Here is a 14,751-nt window from a genome sequence, read left to right as displayed (position 1 = left end):
CACCATTCCATCTCGCCATACTTTACCAAACTAAGCTTTTTCTAGGATGCTAAGTTTTCTAAACACATCGGCCTTCTTTAATCATAACAATGAATATGGTTTCTGGTTCGTTATTCTAGTTACTATATGATGGGTGGCTTTAGTTTACTATATTAGATGATAATGGGGAGGACCATCAAAAGGTAAAATCACTTTTTTTTGTAGTACTGCTCCTTTTAAGACAATGTGGTGGTTTAATTATTCCCGTTTGGACTGGGAAATACCTTCTTTAACATCCTCTACTACTGTTCTTGGTTTACCGCTGCCAGAATGACTCAAACTGCCCAAACTCAGGTCTCTGCCTTCCCTTTTGTACCACGAGCTGTGTCTGCAAAGAAGACATTGGTCATTTAGAAACCAGAAAGAAAAAAAACAATGTTGCAGTAAGAGAATGTCTTTCTGAGAAGCTGTATTTCCGTGTCTGGACTGGAATCCAATGGTCATGTTTTTAGTGTTCTAGCTCATATAGACTATTCTTCTTAATGCCTTACCTGGTTACAACCTAATAACAACAAAGTGCCCCTGCCATGCCTCTTACCTCACCGACTAAAACAAAAGCGTGCCCCTGTTTGGTCAGTTGAAATGTTGAGAGGTATATGCTGCTCCCTATCCTTGTTATGTTATATCAGGCTTGTAACTATTGGGTTCTAGAACTTCAGTAATATTCTGAACTGACACAGATGTGTATTTACCTATTTCCTTCCTTATATATCCTACTTACTGAATGTCCTCTCCATCCAGAAGGCGCCTATACGTCGCTATCTCCATCTCCAGACGGGTTTTCACGTCCATGAGGACTTTGTATTCATAGTTTTGACGTTCTAGATCAGACCTAAGCTCTGCCAGCTGACACTCCACATTCTCAATGAGCCCCTGGATTTGGGCCAGCTGGGCACAATAACGGCCTTCTGTCTCCGCCAACGTGTTTTCCAGAGCTGCTTTCTAGTAGGGGATATATTAACACAATATTAAAATAGCAATATATTATAAAGGCTAGCTGGAATAGGGAATTAGGTCTTTAAAGGTCACATATAATATGTAAGGTTATGCTGGTATGCGGGATAAATATATAAATACTTGAAATTACCATGCTATTTTGGGTTTGCAGATCAATCTCCAGGTTCTGAAAGGTGTGTCTCAATTCAATGATTTCTGTGTGGACCGTCTGTAGCTGTTGAGAACTGCTGGTCACCTCTCGATTGAGTTCTTCACTCTGTAATGACCACGTTGTCAAGTTGTCACACTTCCATTTAGGTCATAGTTATTATTCGATATCTGGCGCCGTGATCTTTGCTCACCTTAGTTATAAACCAATGCTCTGCCTCTGTCCTGTTTTTCTCTACGAGGTGTTCATATTGGTCTCTTATCTCAGACAAGACCTTATTGAGATCCACAGCAGGAGCAGCATTCATCTCCACGTTGACACGGGCTCCAAGCTGAGCGCGCAGGCTGGCCACTTCCTGCATGAATTATGTTGAAAGGGAAAATGGCGTCATGGCCAGTTATACCATTCCATACCATTCCTAGAACTGTTTTAGATGGTACAATTGAAAGGAAACAAAATCTTCTGTTGATCAAATGGGACTTCATGAATGACTATGGCCAACACTACGTAGAGTCTGAGTAATATATGGTTTCTTGTAAAGTATTTATTGAAACGAAAACCTGGGTTTTATTGGTACCGATCAAATTTACTTTGTATAAATTTGGCACTGTATAAATAGGTTATAATAATACCTCATCATGCTCCTTCTTCAGGTACATCAACTCTTCGTTCAGAGTCTGCCACTGCATTTCGAGGTCACCCTTGGTAAGATTGAGGTCATCCAGGACACGGCGAAGTCCGTTGGTATCGGCCTCAACCCCCATGCGGAGAGCAGCCTCGTTTTCATATCTGTGAAAATGATAACAGTGTTTTATTGAATGTCCATTTGCATAATTTAAAAACTTTTCCTAAAATAGACATTTTGACCGTTGGTTATGTTCTAATGAGGAGAATCTAACGAGGAGAATCAGTCAAAATATATCACAAATGTGTCCATCTAGTAAGGATCGCAAGGAACATTAACAAAAAAAATACATCCAAAATGGCACAGCGTATGCATACATAAGATTTTTAAGAATTTTTCAGCAAAAGTGAAACAGAAAACATCTTGTAAAATCTTTTAGAAAATATCCGGTAATACATTCATCTATAAGCACTTACTTGGTTCTGAAATCATCCGCTGCCAGCTTGGCATTATCAATCTGCAGCAAAATGGTGGCATTTCCTGTTCTTGCATGCAAGATCTGCGAAGAGACATTATGTTTGTATTAACATCATTCTCTAAATCTTAGATAATGACCAAACATGACCTCCAACAAGACAACAGTCAATCAAAAAATATCAAAGTCTACAATTTGATGTGTTACAATATAAGTTGGATAATTTGAGGTCATATAGGCTACTTAAATACCTTATTCTGAAGTTCCTCAATGGTCCTGAAGTAGGGGTTGAAGTCAGGAGAGGTGTATGGAACCTGTTTTTCATACCACTCTCGGATTTTCCTCTCTAGCTGGGCATTCTCCTGCTCCAAGGAACGTACTTTGTCCAAATAGCATGCCAATCGATCATTGAGCAGTTGCATGGTTTCCTTCTCGCTGATATTGAACGCTCCATCAGCTACGACTCCTGAGTAGGCACCACCAGCTCCATAACCTAATCCAGATCCAAAGCCTCCACCGTGGCCACCTCCATAACCTAACCCAGAACTAATACTAATGGTACTGCCGCCGCCATAACCTAAACCAAAGCTTCCAGCAGATGCATTCCCAAAGCCTCCATAGCCATAAGAGGTGTTTATGCTTCTGCCTCCAAAACCACCGTGGATACTTGGTGATCTGTAAGACCCACCAGAACGCACATGAGTGACACGGGTAACACCAGAGCTGGCACCTCCTAATCCTCTCAAGGATCCAGATGACGATCTATGGCTCTGCTTGACACTCATGATGGCTGTTCTTGAATGTTCAACTAGACAGTCAGTGCTTTATTTCTTTTAAGCAATGAAATCCCTTTTTTATACCCGTACCACACTGGGTGTTACCTATTCAGGGTCTAGTTTCCCATGGGAACATGTGCTATCAAGTCGACGGAACCAGTGTCAGTCCCTTTGCCCATAAAACTCATCATTTTGGGTTCTCAGGTGCATTTTGTTGAATATTTTATTTCACCCATAAAATATTTGTATGTCACACCCGGGCAAGAAATAACATTTTATTGTAAATTCCCTTCCAGAGTCTGCATGCATGGAAGACAACGTTCCTCATAATTAATAATAATTACAGTGGGACGTTAACCTCTCATTATTTATGTGCTGATAAAGTGATTATGCGTCCTTGTCAAGCTACTGCATTGATGGATCATCTTTTTAGCTGTATCATTTTGAAATTTGCAGTACCCTGACCCATGTATGAAAAAACTATTCAGTAGTGATGGGCTTTGAAGACCTCAGCTATATAACAGATCCATCTGAAACGTTGGTTGGGTTATCTATACATGTTTGACATTAAAATATTTTTTTTACACCCATGTTGTATTTTTTGCATGCTCGGGTTATGTAAGGACTATAGAAAAAACATTTGGGGATCAGATGGACTTCCAAGTGATTGAAGATATTAATATTAGCTTTATTTGTATTTAATATATTGTTTTGAAGTTTAGGTTATTCAAGGTTAATCCAGCAATGGTTTGGTTAAACAGTAAAGGTCCAATAAAGTGTTTGGCAAAGGCTGTTTGATATAAAAAGCAGTCATTTTTATGAAAATTATGTGTTAGCCCAATTTTGGTATTTTTATGAGCTGCGATAGCTGTTGCCACTAGCTCTTCAGATTTTATAAGCTTCTTTCTAAAATTACAACGTTGGATCGAGGCAGGAGGCGCCAACAAGAAATAAAGAGTCCAGTAGAATGCCAGATACTAAATGGATGCTATGTTTGCTAACTACTATGTCAAATAATAAATACGCTGCTGTCAGGGCCGCCATCAGGGGGGGGATAACCGGTACTCACCTGAGAGAGCATCGAGGAAGGGCTTTTTTATGTTATTGTGTGTGTGTTACTGTATGGTATTAGCATGAATGAGTGTATCTGCATTGTAGTGTTAGAGTGTGTGTGTATAGGTGTATGGAGTTAGCATGCCTGTGAGTGGATGATGTTTGCATGTGTGTATGTTACTGTACGGTGTTAATGTTTGTGGGCATATGACATTAGCATGTGTGTTTGTCTGTTTCAGTATGGTGTTATAGAGTGTGCAAGTGTATGGTGTAAGCATGAGTGTATGTGTGTTAGTGTTTGGTGTTAGCATGTGTGTGTGGGTGTCAGCATACGATGTTATCATGAGTTTGTGGGTCTGCGTATGGTGTCGGTGTGTCAAGGGTAAGGCTAGGGTAAGTGGCACCTGGGAGGGAGAAAGGAGGAGCAGGAGAAAGAAAGTGTGGATGTACGTGTACGGTGTTGGAGTGGGTGTTAAAGCGAGTTTTTGTGTTTGTATGTATGCTGCACCCGGGGCATAGGCTTGTCCTTGTTCTCATATGGTGTGCTTATTGGAGGATCTTAAGTCAAAGAGAGGTGAGGAGCAATGGGTGGGACAGTGGGATACACATGGGGTGGGCTGGTGAAAAGGACATGGGTGCCCATGTGTTAAGCATGTGTATTAAACAGGTATTAGCAAGGTTTTCTCTTTGCCCCAGTATCATTATGATTTATGTAAAATAATCTTGCTAGTTGTTAAAATAAATGTCACGTCCTCAAGCACACAGAATTATATTTGCATGAAGGATTTATTAATGAAATACAGACATCAAGACATGAGAGAGAACTAGCAGAGTACATTTACTGTCGATGAACACCATTTGATGAGTTCGAGGAGAAGCTTTGAGCTCCCACCCTGACACAGGTGATGTCAATATGTACGACAACGAAAGGAATAACAATGAAATCACAAAGGTATCACTAACAAGAATGGTCATCCGCTGATCTTTAGCACTTGTGTGCTACGTGACCTTTGACACTGTGAATCGACACTGAGTGCTGAGACTCTGGAAAACAAACAAACAAACAACATATTAAACATTAATGATGAGCGCGTTGGTAGACTCAGTTCTCAGATGTCATTCTGATGTGATGTCATACTACCGCAGACAGTGCCTTTAAAGTCTGTAAGCTGTTAGAAGCACCTGCTGGGGCAAGAAGTCTAAAATGTAGATCTAGGGTCAAGCAAGCTGTATAGGGATTTATCGATACTTCAAATGGAATTGGGGGGGATTAAGTCCTTATAATCAAACAAGCTGATCCTTTGCTGACATGGCTCTCTCTCGCCATAGGAGTTTCTTTTTACTGATGTATATAAAACTAATATTAAAGTCAAAAATCGTTTTAAAATGTTGCCCCCATATATAAGTCTTGGAATTTTCACTTACTGACATGAGCTCCTGAGTAATGGTGTCCTGAAGAACTGGAACAAAAAAAAAACCCAAAAATGTTACATTTTGTAAGAGTGACAAAGCCAATTTATATTTTAAAGATTAGTGGGTGAAGACATACTGGAAGTCATGTCCTTCCAGTAGGCGTTTGTAGGTGGCGATCTCCATCTCCAGGTGGGTCTTCTGGTCCATGAGGATCCTGTACTGGTGGTTCTGCTGCTCCAGGTCAGATCGGATCTGCGCCAGCTGGGATTCCACAGCATTGATCAGGCCTTGTAACTGGGAGAGCTGGGAATTGTAAGTGGCTTCGGTCTCTGCCAAGGTGCCCTCCAGAGCGGATTTCTAAAACAAAAAGGTAATTCTAACTGAACATTTTGTACCGATATGATTGACATACTATTTTATGAAAGTGTTGATGACCCATAGGTGGCACCTCCATCTCATCAGTGGTATCTATCTAAAGGTAGACACCTAACTCAGAACTCAACTGTATTTTGCAATGTTACATTACTTAAATGTTTTTAAAATCATAAATGTAAAGAAATACATAGCACATCAGATTATGAATAGGTCAGCTCAAATTACCCCTTGTGTTTTTGCTTACTACCATTAAACCTTAGGCTACCCTATGGTTTATGTTAGTGGTATACAGGAGATGTTTGTAGAATGATATTTACATATTATGTTTCCTGCATTAAATCATTGTTATAATGTATATAGTAATAACTCAGAATATAAGAAGGCAACCCGTAGAACATACCATGCTCAACTGGCTTTGAAGCTCAATCTCAAGGGTCTGGACAGTGCGTCTCAGGTCAATGACCTCAGTCTGTACGGACTGCAGCTGCTCGGCTCCAGATGCCACCTGACGATTCAGTTCTTCTGTCTAGAAGTATTGGAAAGAGCCATCAATAAAGTAGAGTCTGACTGCATCTCCCCATATTTTGGAACCCTTCAGGTAAAGCTCTGCTTCCCCAGATATTCGAGTCACTTCCCTCTTTCTCTGGGCAAGAGAAACTACCAACTCCCCATCCCTAGCTCATTTAAGGCCATCTAGGGCTAGCTCTGGGTAGTCCACGCTGGGAAGTTTGCAGGTATACAAATTGCGTAGTTAATTTGGTGTAGCCAGTCAACGTTAGCATAGCCATTTCCACCTAGCCCATATGAATATTGAGGATTGATGGTTACCAAGGAGGACACTTGAATCTTTAGAATTCAGCGGTATCAGTTACCCTTTGCAGGAACATGCTCTCGACTTCTCTCAGGTTCCTCTCCATTAGATTTTCATACTGCTGCCGGATTTCAGACAAAGCTCGGTTTAGGTCTACAGATGGAGCGGCGTCCACTTCCACGTTGACTCTCTGCCCCAGCTGAGCTCTTAGGGAGTTCACCTCCTGATGAAGAAGAACAACATGTTAATTGTCAGGCTCTACAAGAGTCATCTGCTCAACTTCTACTTTAGAGACATCCCAACAATCTAAGGATGACATTTATGTTTGGTGTACTTAGTTCCTCCCAATTGTACTTGTCTGCCACATTAAGAAAGGCCACTATTAATGTGTCTATATAAAAGTATCTAAATGATTCATTACCTCTTCATGATTCCTCTTCATCTGCTGCAGCTGTTCTTGAAGGTTACGGACCTGCGCATCCAGGTCACATACCTCGCGATTCAGACCTTCAAGAACTCCGCGTAGATTCTTTATATCTGACTGCACATTGTTACTCAGCTGGAGTTCCATCTCATACCTTTGGAAATAGGAATACACAACCAAGTATGACACATATATATATGATTTATTTCATCTAAAGCTGGATGTATATTTATCTCATTTTTTTCAAATTATACTAAATATTATACATAAACCCAGAATTTGGTTTACCAAAAATTGTTTAATTTTGTGATAAGTACTGTCTACATAAAGAAAGGGAAAAAAGAAGATTTTTTTTTTTTTACTTGTTTCTGAGGTCATCAGCGGCTAGACGAGCGTTGTCTATCTGCAGAACAATCCTGGCATTTTCCACCGCAGCCGATGAGACCTGATGAAATTCTTGAATGTTAAACGGCTTTAAATATATATAATTATTTATGGATACATTATAAGGCTAAATGTGAGGGAATTGAATCCCACTGAGTACGCATTCATTGTTCCAAAGTGGCCCCTATATTATTAGATGTATGTGTTCTGTAGCCACATATGTTTGCTCAAACTTCAAAAGTCAGTGTGTTATAAACAGCAATTGCAGAAGAGCTATATAGATATATTCTCAACAAATTCGTGTCTCGGTTATGCATGCTTATTGCACACAAGTATATGTTATAGCTTAGATACTTTTGCATGTGTAAGCTCTAGCCTAAATTAAGATCAAGTTGGTCTTCTAGAATTCTCATACCTGGCCCTGGAGCTCCTGGATAGTCCTGAAGTAGTTACCGAAGTCAGGGAGAGTACTAGGTTGATTTCTCTCGTACCAATCTCGGATATTCCTCTCCAGCTGCTTGTTTTCCTGCTCCAGCAAGCGGACCTTCTCCAGGTAGGAAGCTAGGCGATCATTCAGGCATTGCATGGTTTCTTTCTCATTGACATTGAACAGACCATCTTTCTTCCAGCCACTGTGGCCACTTGAGCTGCTGCCATGCATACCCTTCTTATGGCTAGTGTGTGCGGTGAAAGAAGAGTTTCTGGAGATAGAGATTCCCTTGCCTCCTGATCCTCCATGGACACTGGGGGCTCTGTAGTGGCCTCCATGATGGACATTATGAGAACTACCATGATGGGAGATATTAAATCCTCCATGATGGAGTTTAGGTGACCCTCCATGGTGGGAAACATGTGAACCTCCACGGTGGACTTCAGATCCTATGTGACTGAAGTTACTAAAGGAATGACCAATTTTGCAGATCCCCTTGAAAGATCCAGCAGAAGAATGAGACTGATGAATACTGCGACTCATGTTGAGTTGGAATATAGAGGTCCAAGCAAAAGACAAGTAGTGGTTGACTTGCTAGAAGTGATTCTGCTTGTGTGCTTTATTCATTTCATTCCCTATTATATAGGAATCAAGGGGTGGTGTCTCAGAGTTGATACGCGTCTATATCAATCGATCTTTTGATTTTTATGTTTCCTATAAAGACTGAACATAAAACATTTTGTGAGATAGCTTGAAAACCTCTTAATGAAAAGCTGGAACCGTAAACATATAAACGATCGAGTGCATTGACTCCACCCTGGCAATATAGCACAGGCTATAATAATAAAAGAAACATCTATAGACAACTCCAATAACGCTTTCATAAATTTCTAAGAAGAAAACCAGTACTTGGACTGGACTTGCAATGTATGACAAACAATGTGCACGTATCACTTCAACAACATTTCCACATGAGCTCTGCTTCTAGAAAAGAAAATGATGTCAATATTGCTAAGGGTTAATGCAATGAGGAACATAAGACTTTTTGTGCCTGGATCTCCTGCCGTCAACTAATGTCCTGATGATTCTCAAAAGCTTGACCTGCAGTAGTACAGAAGCTTGAAGACAACAGAGAACTGAAATTCAGCCTATTTTTTCAGCCTATGTAACTATGTAATATGACGCCGTATTCTAGCGTTCAGCATGAAGCGCCAGCACCACGAACGAGGCGGAGGTCTCGCCATCCCACCTCCGCAGTCAGAGCAATGGCGGGTGGCGGCAGGGAGTGGAGGAGAGAGAGGAGCGCAGAGCGGTTGCTGAAAACTGAGCGATCAATCTGTGCCTCTCTCCTCCGCTCCCCGCTGCCTGGGCGCTGTGCACCCCGTGTACCTACCTCGGCGCGGCCCTCTCTACAAGTGTGAATAGAGAAATATTATGAGGTAGGGGGACTAGATGTGGGATAGCGTGTTTATAGAAATATGGTGGAATTAACGATGGAATTTAGATTTTAGTCACTAGCTACAAGTACAGAAATGAAAAGATCCATTTCTCTAGTAAATCACAAACTATTTTATTTTTTTAATAACTTGCCTATTGAGGCTTTTTCAAATGTGGGATTCATGTTAAATATTTAATGTACCTTGAAGATGTACGTGATTGACTCTCATCACACTTTTGAAGGTATTAATATACTTTCATGTGTTGCCTCTCCTTAACAAGAGTCACCAGTCATTAAGAAACAGCCCTTTGATGCTTTAATGATTAGAATAATTAGGGAGTGACAAGTTTTGAGCTGCACCAGTGACATAAAGGTATATCACCATTTCCGTGCTATTACAGACTGCAATTGTGCCCACCTTCTGTGATGTTTTCAAAACTATACGGAGAAATTTTAGGTCAAATTTTGGGGCTTTTGAAATTAGTCCCGAGCAATTGAACGCCTAAGTCATCATGCAAAAGTGGCCTGACATCTTCAACACTTCCTTATGTCACCTATATAAAAAGACCCAGAATAAGGAACAGATGTACTTCACTTCTACGCAAGCTTCTATATAGCCTGTAAGTCCAGAAGCAGCATTTCTTTCATTATGAATCAAGGCCAATACAAACAATATCACTCTTCATCTGGACTCTTCAAGGCAAGCAGCTATGGCAATGGTCACCCTACTAAGGTTTCCAGCCACATCTCACCAGTCCACCATGGAAGTTCCCATAGTATGTACCATGGAGGGTTTCATAAGCATCACCATGGTTCTACCAGTCCTCATGGCGGATCAGGTAAACCAAGTGTGTACTCCAAGATGTCAACTTTTGGTCATGGGTATGATTATGGAAACGTACAAGGAGGTCATAGTTATGACAACCTCAATTTTGGAGGACACAATGGCCGGAAAAATGATGGTCTGTTCAGCGTCAATGAGAAGGAAACCATGCAACTGTTGAATGAACGGTTGGCTTCCTACCTGGAGAAGGTCCGTTCACTAGAGCAGGAGAATGCTAACCTGGAGAGCAAGATTTGTGAGTGGCATGGAAATCAATCGCATGCAGTATTGCCTGACTTCCAAAATTACTTCAAAATTATCGAGGAACTCCAGAGTAAGGTGCGTTAAAGTAGGGAATATATATTTTTTACGTTTATTTTTTTTGGTCCAATCCAATACAGAGAAGGAGAACTGAGCTTTAACATAATATTTATTACAGATCTCTGCAGCTAATGTCGAAAATGCTAGAATCGTTCTCCAGATAGACAACGCAAGCCTGGCTGCTGATGACTTCAAAAACAAGTACGTCCGGAATTGGATTATATATCTTATTATTATTTATTGTTTTATCTAGTGCCATCATATTCTGCGGCACAGAATATACATATGTATTAGTAATGAAAATATTTGAATCACATACTATGAACACTGCAAGTGGAATTCATTAAATAAAATATCATGATAAAGTTTTGCTAAATCTAATTAGTCCATAACGGTGACAAACCTATTGGCTGTAACTATTGTATCTCAGTTCGGCAAACGAAATGGTTTATTGTTGGTCTCTTCAGGTTTGAGATGGAGCAGAGACTGAGGAACAATGTTGAAGCGGATATAAATGGTCTGCGAAGAGTGCTAGATGGCCTGAATATAGAGGCCTGTGATCTACAAGCAGAGCTTGAGAACCTTCAAAACGAGCTTCAGCAGATGAAGAAAACTCACGAAGAGGTAATTTATAGGATACAATAATTAAACAGACAATGTTCATAGAGCATAAAACACTGATCCAATTTTATATCTATCAATGTAGGAAGTGAACTGTCTACGCACTCAGTTGGGAGCCAGGATCAACGTACAGGTGGAAGCCGCTCCATCTGTAGATCTAAACAGGGTCCTGTCTGAGGTCCGAGAGCAGTATGAAAAGCTGATGGAGAAAAACCTGAGGGAGGTTGAGAGCCTGTTTCTTTCCAGGGTAATATACTTTACTTTTTTCCAAAAGCAAATTAGTAAACTGTGAACAAATGACTGATTTGGACTTTTTTGAACAGAGTGAGGAACTGAATCGTCAGATGTCATCTGGTCCTGAACAGCTCCAAACTGTCCAAACTGATGTCATTGACCTCAAACGGTGTATTCAGACCCTGGAGATCGAATTGCAGAGCCAGCTGAGGATGGTACGTGTTGTCTTCCAATGTGTTTTCAGAATAGGTGGCCTCCATGAAATGCATTTGGAAGTTTATGGACTGTGGCAAGGAACTTGTTCCAGAAACTATTTGGAAATCAATTAAATTAATTCATTAATTAATTTGATATAATCTGGCCCACTGGTGATGAAAACCAGTTGTGCACGCTAGAACGTCTTCTGCATTATCTCATCTGGCTTACCCAGTAATGCCCCTTTGTTTCTGATACTAATTTACCAATATGTTTATTTCTTAATATGTTGTTCTGTGTGTGTATCAAAAGCATATTCAACCTTCTGATTACAGAAGTCAGCCCTTGAACGCACCTTGGCAGACACAGAGGCGAGTTTCAGGTCTCAGCTTGAACAGTTGCAATGCATGATAGACAACGTCGAGGAACAGCTGACACAGATCCGCTTGGATCTTGAGTACCAATTTCACGAATATAAGATTCTAATGGACCACAAGACACATCTGGAGATGGAGATCGCCACCTACAAATCCCTGATGGAGAGTCAGGACTTCCAGTATGTAGAACAGGCCTCATGGTAGAACATTGTTCAATATTTATTCATGTAAAAATATCAAATTTCAATACAATCACCTCAACGGCACAGTGTCCACTTTTATAGATGTAAAATTCCTATAAGAAGGTTGTGGTCGGTTTCTAGACAATAAACTGTAACATTTTTTTTTTTTACAGTGTCCCGGATAGTAAACTCAAAGTTTTGAAGGAGGGTGAGTACGAAGAGAATGGAATGGATGACTAAATCAAATAAATGGAATAATCAAAGGTTTTTGCTAATTTGGGATTTGGACGTTGACTCAAGGTGGAAGGTCAAGGACCTCAAACATTACTTGGGCCATGAATATGAATATGCTTACCTGAACTTTAAAAGAGAATTCTAGCATTTTATTCCAAGTTTCGTATCACAATTGCCAATTTTTCAGGGTCCATCAAATCTGTGATGCGTCTTGAAGAGCCAATGGTACTAGGGCCCTCTGCCCAAAGCTCATCATGTTTTTTTTCTCTTCGCAGTCTCTGTTAGCACCTTAAGACATCATGTGAGTTCTCACCATGAACCCGAACTCGGGAAAGCAGTCTCCAGCCAGGAGCAGGAAAAATAAAGAAAGCGACACTCCGAGAGGATGCTCCAATAACCATTCATAGAGAGCTCAGACCTTCATCATCTTATATCGCTTCAAGCTTTAGCCAGCAACTTCCTAGCTATCTTTGTCTTTTGAATCTACCTCCTTTCTTACTATACCGTAGGAGTTCTAAAATTGTATCATGCTTCAGCTCAGGTGTAATTTATCACTAGCGATTCAGCTTTACCTTGACTTTGTCACTTAGAATGCTGGAAATTTGAATATGACCAACAGAAGGTGGAATTAGTATGTTTTGAGTCTGTGGTGGGAAAACTGAACTCAATATAAAAGGGATGCCTCTGCTAAAGTAGGAGAATTCACACCACTGACTGACACACCTGTATTTAAGTAGGAATATATGTGTAATTACTGTTAGTGTTTTCAGTTTTCACGTATAAACCTACAGATCCTTTAATGAATGTACCTAAACTTAAAGTAGGTCTTTGGGATACAGGTGTATGTTTTCTGAGCGTAGACGGATTTAGTAATATGAACAGGAGAATCAGAGAATAAGACATTGACCCAACGTTGAAATTAACTAAATCTGTTCGGATACATGTATGGGTTGAGTGTACAACATTCAGATCTCCTAGTTTTGCCTTTTCAGCATTCATAAATAAACTTTTCTTGTGTATCATGTAAACTTGTATTGTTTTTGTTCGTTTTGTGCATTTGAGTTGGTCCATTCACTTACATACACAGACAAGACGTTTCTACTAAGAACATTTATAGTTCAATTATTGCTTGATCTGTACCTTAATTCTTGAATGTAAAAACATAGCTTTTGTATAGCAACCTGCCAAGGAACTATTTAGCTGGAATTCTGTCGTAACACAAAAACTTTACAAAAAAGGGCATTTTTAAGACATGACATTTCATTAATTTTCTAAAAACCTGGGGCAATTATACATTTTAAGACAAACATACAAAATACACATTTCTTAAGCAATTGTCATAACAAGTCAAAGTAAATATCTTACAGTTTTCATGATATATAGACTCTTTCAAGGCTTAGGGGCCCCTAAATGGTGCACAAATGTGTCCTTTGACATTGGTACCAATGGCATCTTCTACCAATAAGATACAAGGCGCTTGTATCACATCACTGGACATTTTGTCAATAATTGGCACCTAGAGATGATTGGGTTCTTTTTTCACACATGTGGAATGATATATTTAGAGATACGACAGGATAGATACAAGGAGGGGTAGACCACTCAATGCAGCTTGTAGGTGATCCCCAAGATTCTGTGTTACCCCTCTGTCCACAAGCCCAAAATCTATACTAGGTGGTGGATCAGAACACAGTTTCTAGTTGCAAAGGACTATGTAAAACTTTCACATAAGAGCCAGTGCCTCTTACCAGGGCTACCACACTATAACTTATCATACATCAAGGACAACCACTAACCTTCTTGGCTCCACCAAGATTAAAATGAATGGCACTGCAGAAAATCGATTGCCTGTCCTTTGTAATAAATAATTATTAAGTCCACATCTCTTAATCATATTCTAGCCTCCTCTAGACTCCATCCCTGAGTATAATAATATCCGGGAACGAGAGCTGGTCATGCTGTTCCTCAAGCCATCTTGTTCTGAAGGACCTTTTGTTGTCGCAAGTTTGTCCGAGAGTAATGTCTTTCTGTCAATTGTGAAATATCTCAAAAAGTTAAAAAGAAGTCTGTTCCAATATTATACTTTATAATAATAATTATATATAGTATATATTGATATACTTTAACAATGGTTAAAATGTAAAAGAAAAAAAAATGACATTTTAAATACTTAGATGAATACACGTCGGCTTTAATACTTCTATGATGCTACATTTCAATGCCGTTAAGGTGTGGTGAATTAGTCTGTTAGTATGTTATGCTTCATTGCAATAAATTTCACATCGCTCCCTTCTGTGATCTCTCCTATGGAATCAACAAATGTCTTTTATATCAAGCACAATAATGACAAAATTAAATTGCAAAAAGATGCTTGTGAATGCCCCATAAAAGTGCTTTGTTGTATGTAACGCCCCTT

At 39.8% G+C, this 14,751-nt stretch overlaps 3 protein-coding genes across 3 annotated transcripts; 1 reads left to right on the top strand and 2 right to left on the bottom strand.

The window, feature by feature from the left end:
- Positions 1 to 756: 756 nt before the first annotated feature.
- On the bottom strand, positions 757 to 3,029 carry LOC128471037 (keratin, type I cytoskeletal 14-like). The gene is made up of 6 exons (XM_053452882.1): positions 2,496 to 3,029; positions 2,246 to 2,328; positions 1,777 to 1,933; positions 1,338 to 1,499; positions 1,127 to 1,252; positions 757 to 981 (listed from the first exon to the last, which is right to left on the bottom strand). Exons 1-6 carry the CDS (start codon positions 3,027 to 3,029, stop codon positions 757 to 759), a joined length of 1,287 nt encoding a protein of 428 aa, XP_053308857.1.
- Positions 3,030 to 4,829: 1,800 nt separating this feature from the next.
- LOC128471025 (keratin, type I cytoskeletal 19-like) lies at positions 4,830 to 8,501 on the bottom strand. Its single transcript, XM_053452871.1, has 8 exons — positions 7,896 to 8,501; positions 7,459 to 7,541; positions 7,094 to 7,250; positions 6,734 to 6,895; positions 6,262 to 6,387; positions 5,623 to 5,843; positions 5,499 to 5,533; positions 4,830 to 5,117 (listed from the first exon to the last, which is right to left on the bottom strand). Exons 1-8 carry the CDS (start codon positions 8,451 to 8,453, stop codon positions 5,059 to 5,061), a joined length of 1,401 nt encoding a protein of 466 aa, XP_053308846.1. The 5' UTR covers positions 8,454 to 8,501; the 3' UTR covers positions 4,830 to 5,058.
- A 1,454-nt stretch (positions 8,502 to 9,955) lies between these two features.
- On the top strand, positions 9,956 to 12,823 carry LOC128471027 (keratin, type I cytoskeletal 19-like). Its single transcript, XM_053452873.1, has 8 exons — positions 9,956 to 10,510; positions 10,611 to 10,693; positions 10,960 to 11,116; positions 11,199 to 11,360; positions 11,437 to 11,562; positions 11,878 to 12,098; positions 12,275 to 12,309; positions 12,611 to 12,823. The coding sequence occupies exons 1-8, from the start codon at positions 9,998 to 10,000 to the stop codon at positions 12,697 to 12,699; spliced, it is 1,386 nt and encodes a 461-aa protein (XP_053308848.1). The 5' UTR covers positions 9,956 to 9,997; the 3' UTR covers positions 12,700 to 12,823.
- Positions 12,824 to 14,751: the final 1,928 nt, after the last annotated feature.

This window comes from Spea bombifrons, chromosome 13 (assembly GCF_027358695.1).
Source record: "Spea bombifrons isolate aSpeBom1 chromosome 13, aSpeBom1.2.pri, whole genome shotgun sequence".
Taxonomy (NCBI): domain Eukaryota; kingdom Metazoa; phylum Chordata; class Amphibia; order Anura; family Pelobatidae; genus Spea; species Spea bombifrons.
The sequence above is the reverse complement of the archived record's forward strand: the minus strand, read 5'-3'. Positions and strand labels throughout refer to the sequence as shown.

Coding starts and splice junctions, on each gene's coding strand:
- LOC128471037 (XM_053452882.1), bottom strand. CDS start 3,029: ATGAGTGTCAAGCAGAGCCATAGATCGTCATCTGGATCCTTGAGAGGA. Junction 1,934..2,245: donor GCGGATGATTTCAGAACCAA/GTAAGTGCTTAT, acceptor TCATTTTCACAG/ATATGAAAACGAGGCTGCTC. Junction 1,500..1,776: donor TGAAGAAGGAGCATGATGAG/GTATTATTATAA, acceptor TAATTCATGCAG/GAAGTGGCCAGCCTGCGCGC.
- LOC128471025 (XM_053452871.1), bottom strand. CDS start 8,453: ATGAGTCGCAGTATTCATCAGTCTCATTCTTCTGCTGGATCTTTCAAG. Junction 5,844..6,261: donor TTCAAAGCCAGTTGAGCATG/GTATGTTCTACG, acceptor TTTTTGTTTTAG/AAATCCGCTCTGGAGGGCAC. Junction 5,534..5,622: donor CTGGAAGGACATGACTTCCA/GTATGTCTTCAC, acceptor TTTTTGTTCCAG/TTCTTCAGGACACCATTACT.
- LOC128471027 (XM_053452873.1), top strand. CDS start 9,998: ATGAATCAAGGCCAATACAAACAATATCACTCTTCATCTGGACTCTTC. Junction 10,511..10,610: donor TCGAGGAACTCCAGAGTAAG/GTGCGTTAAAGT, acceptor TATTTATTACAG/ATCTCTGCAGCTAATGTCGA. Junction 11,361..11,436: donor AGAGCCTGTTTCTTTCCAGG/GTAATATACTTT, acceptor TTTTTTGAACAG/AGTGAGGAACTGAATCGTCA.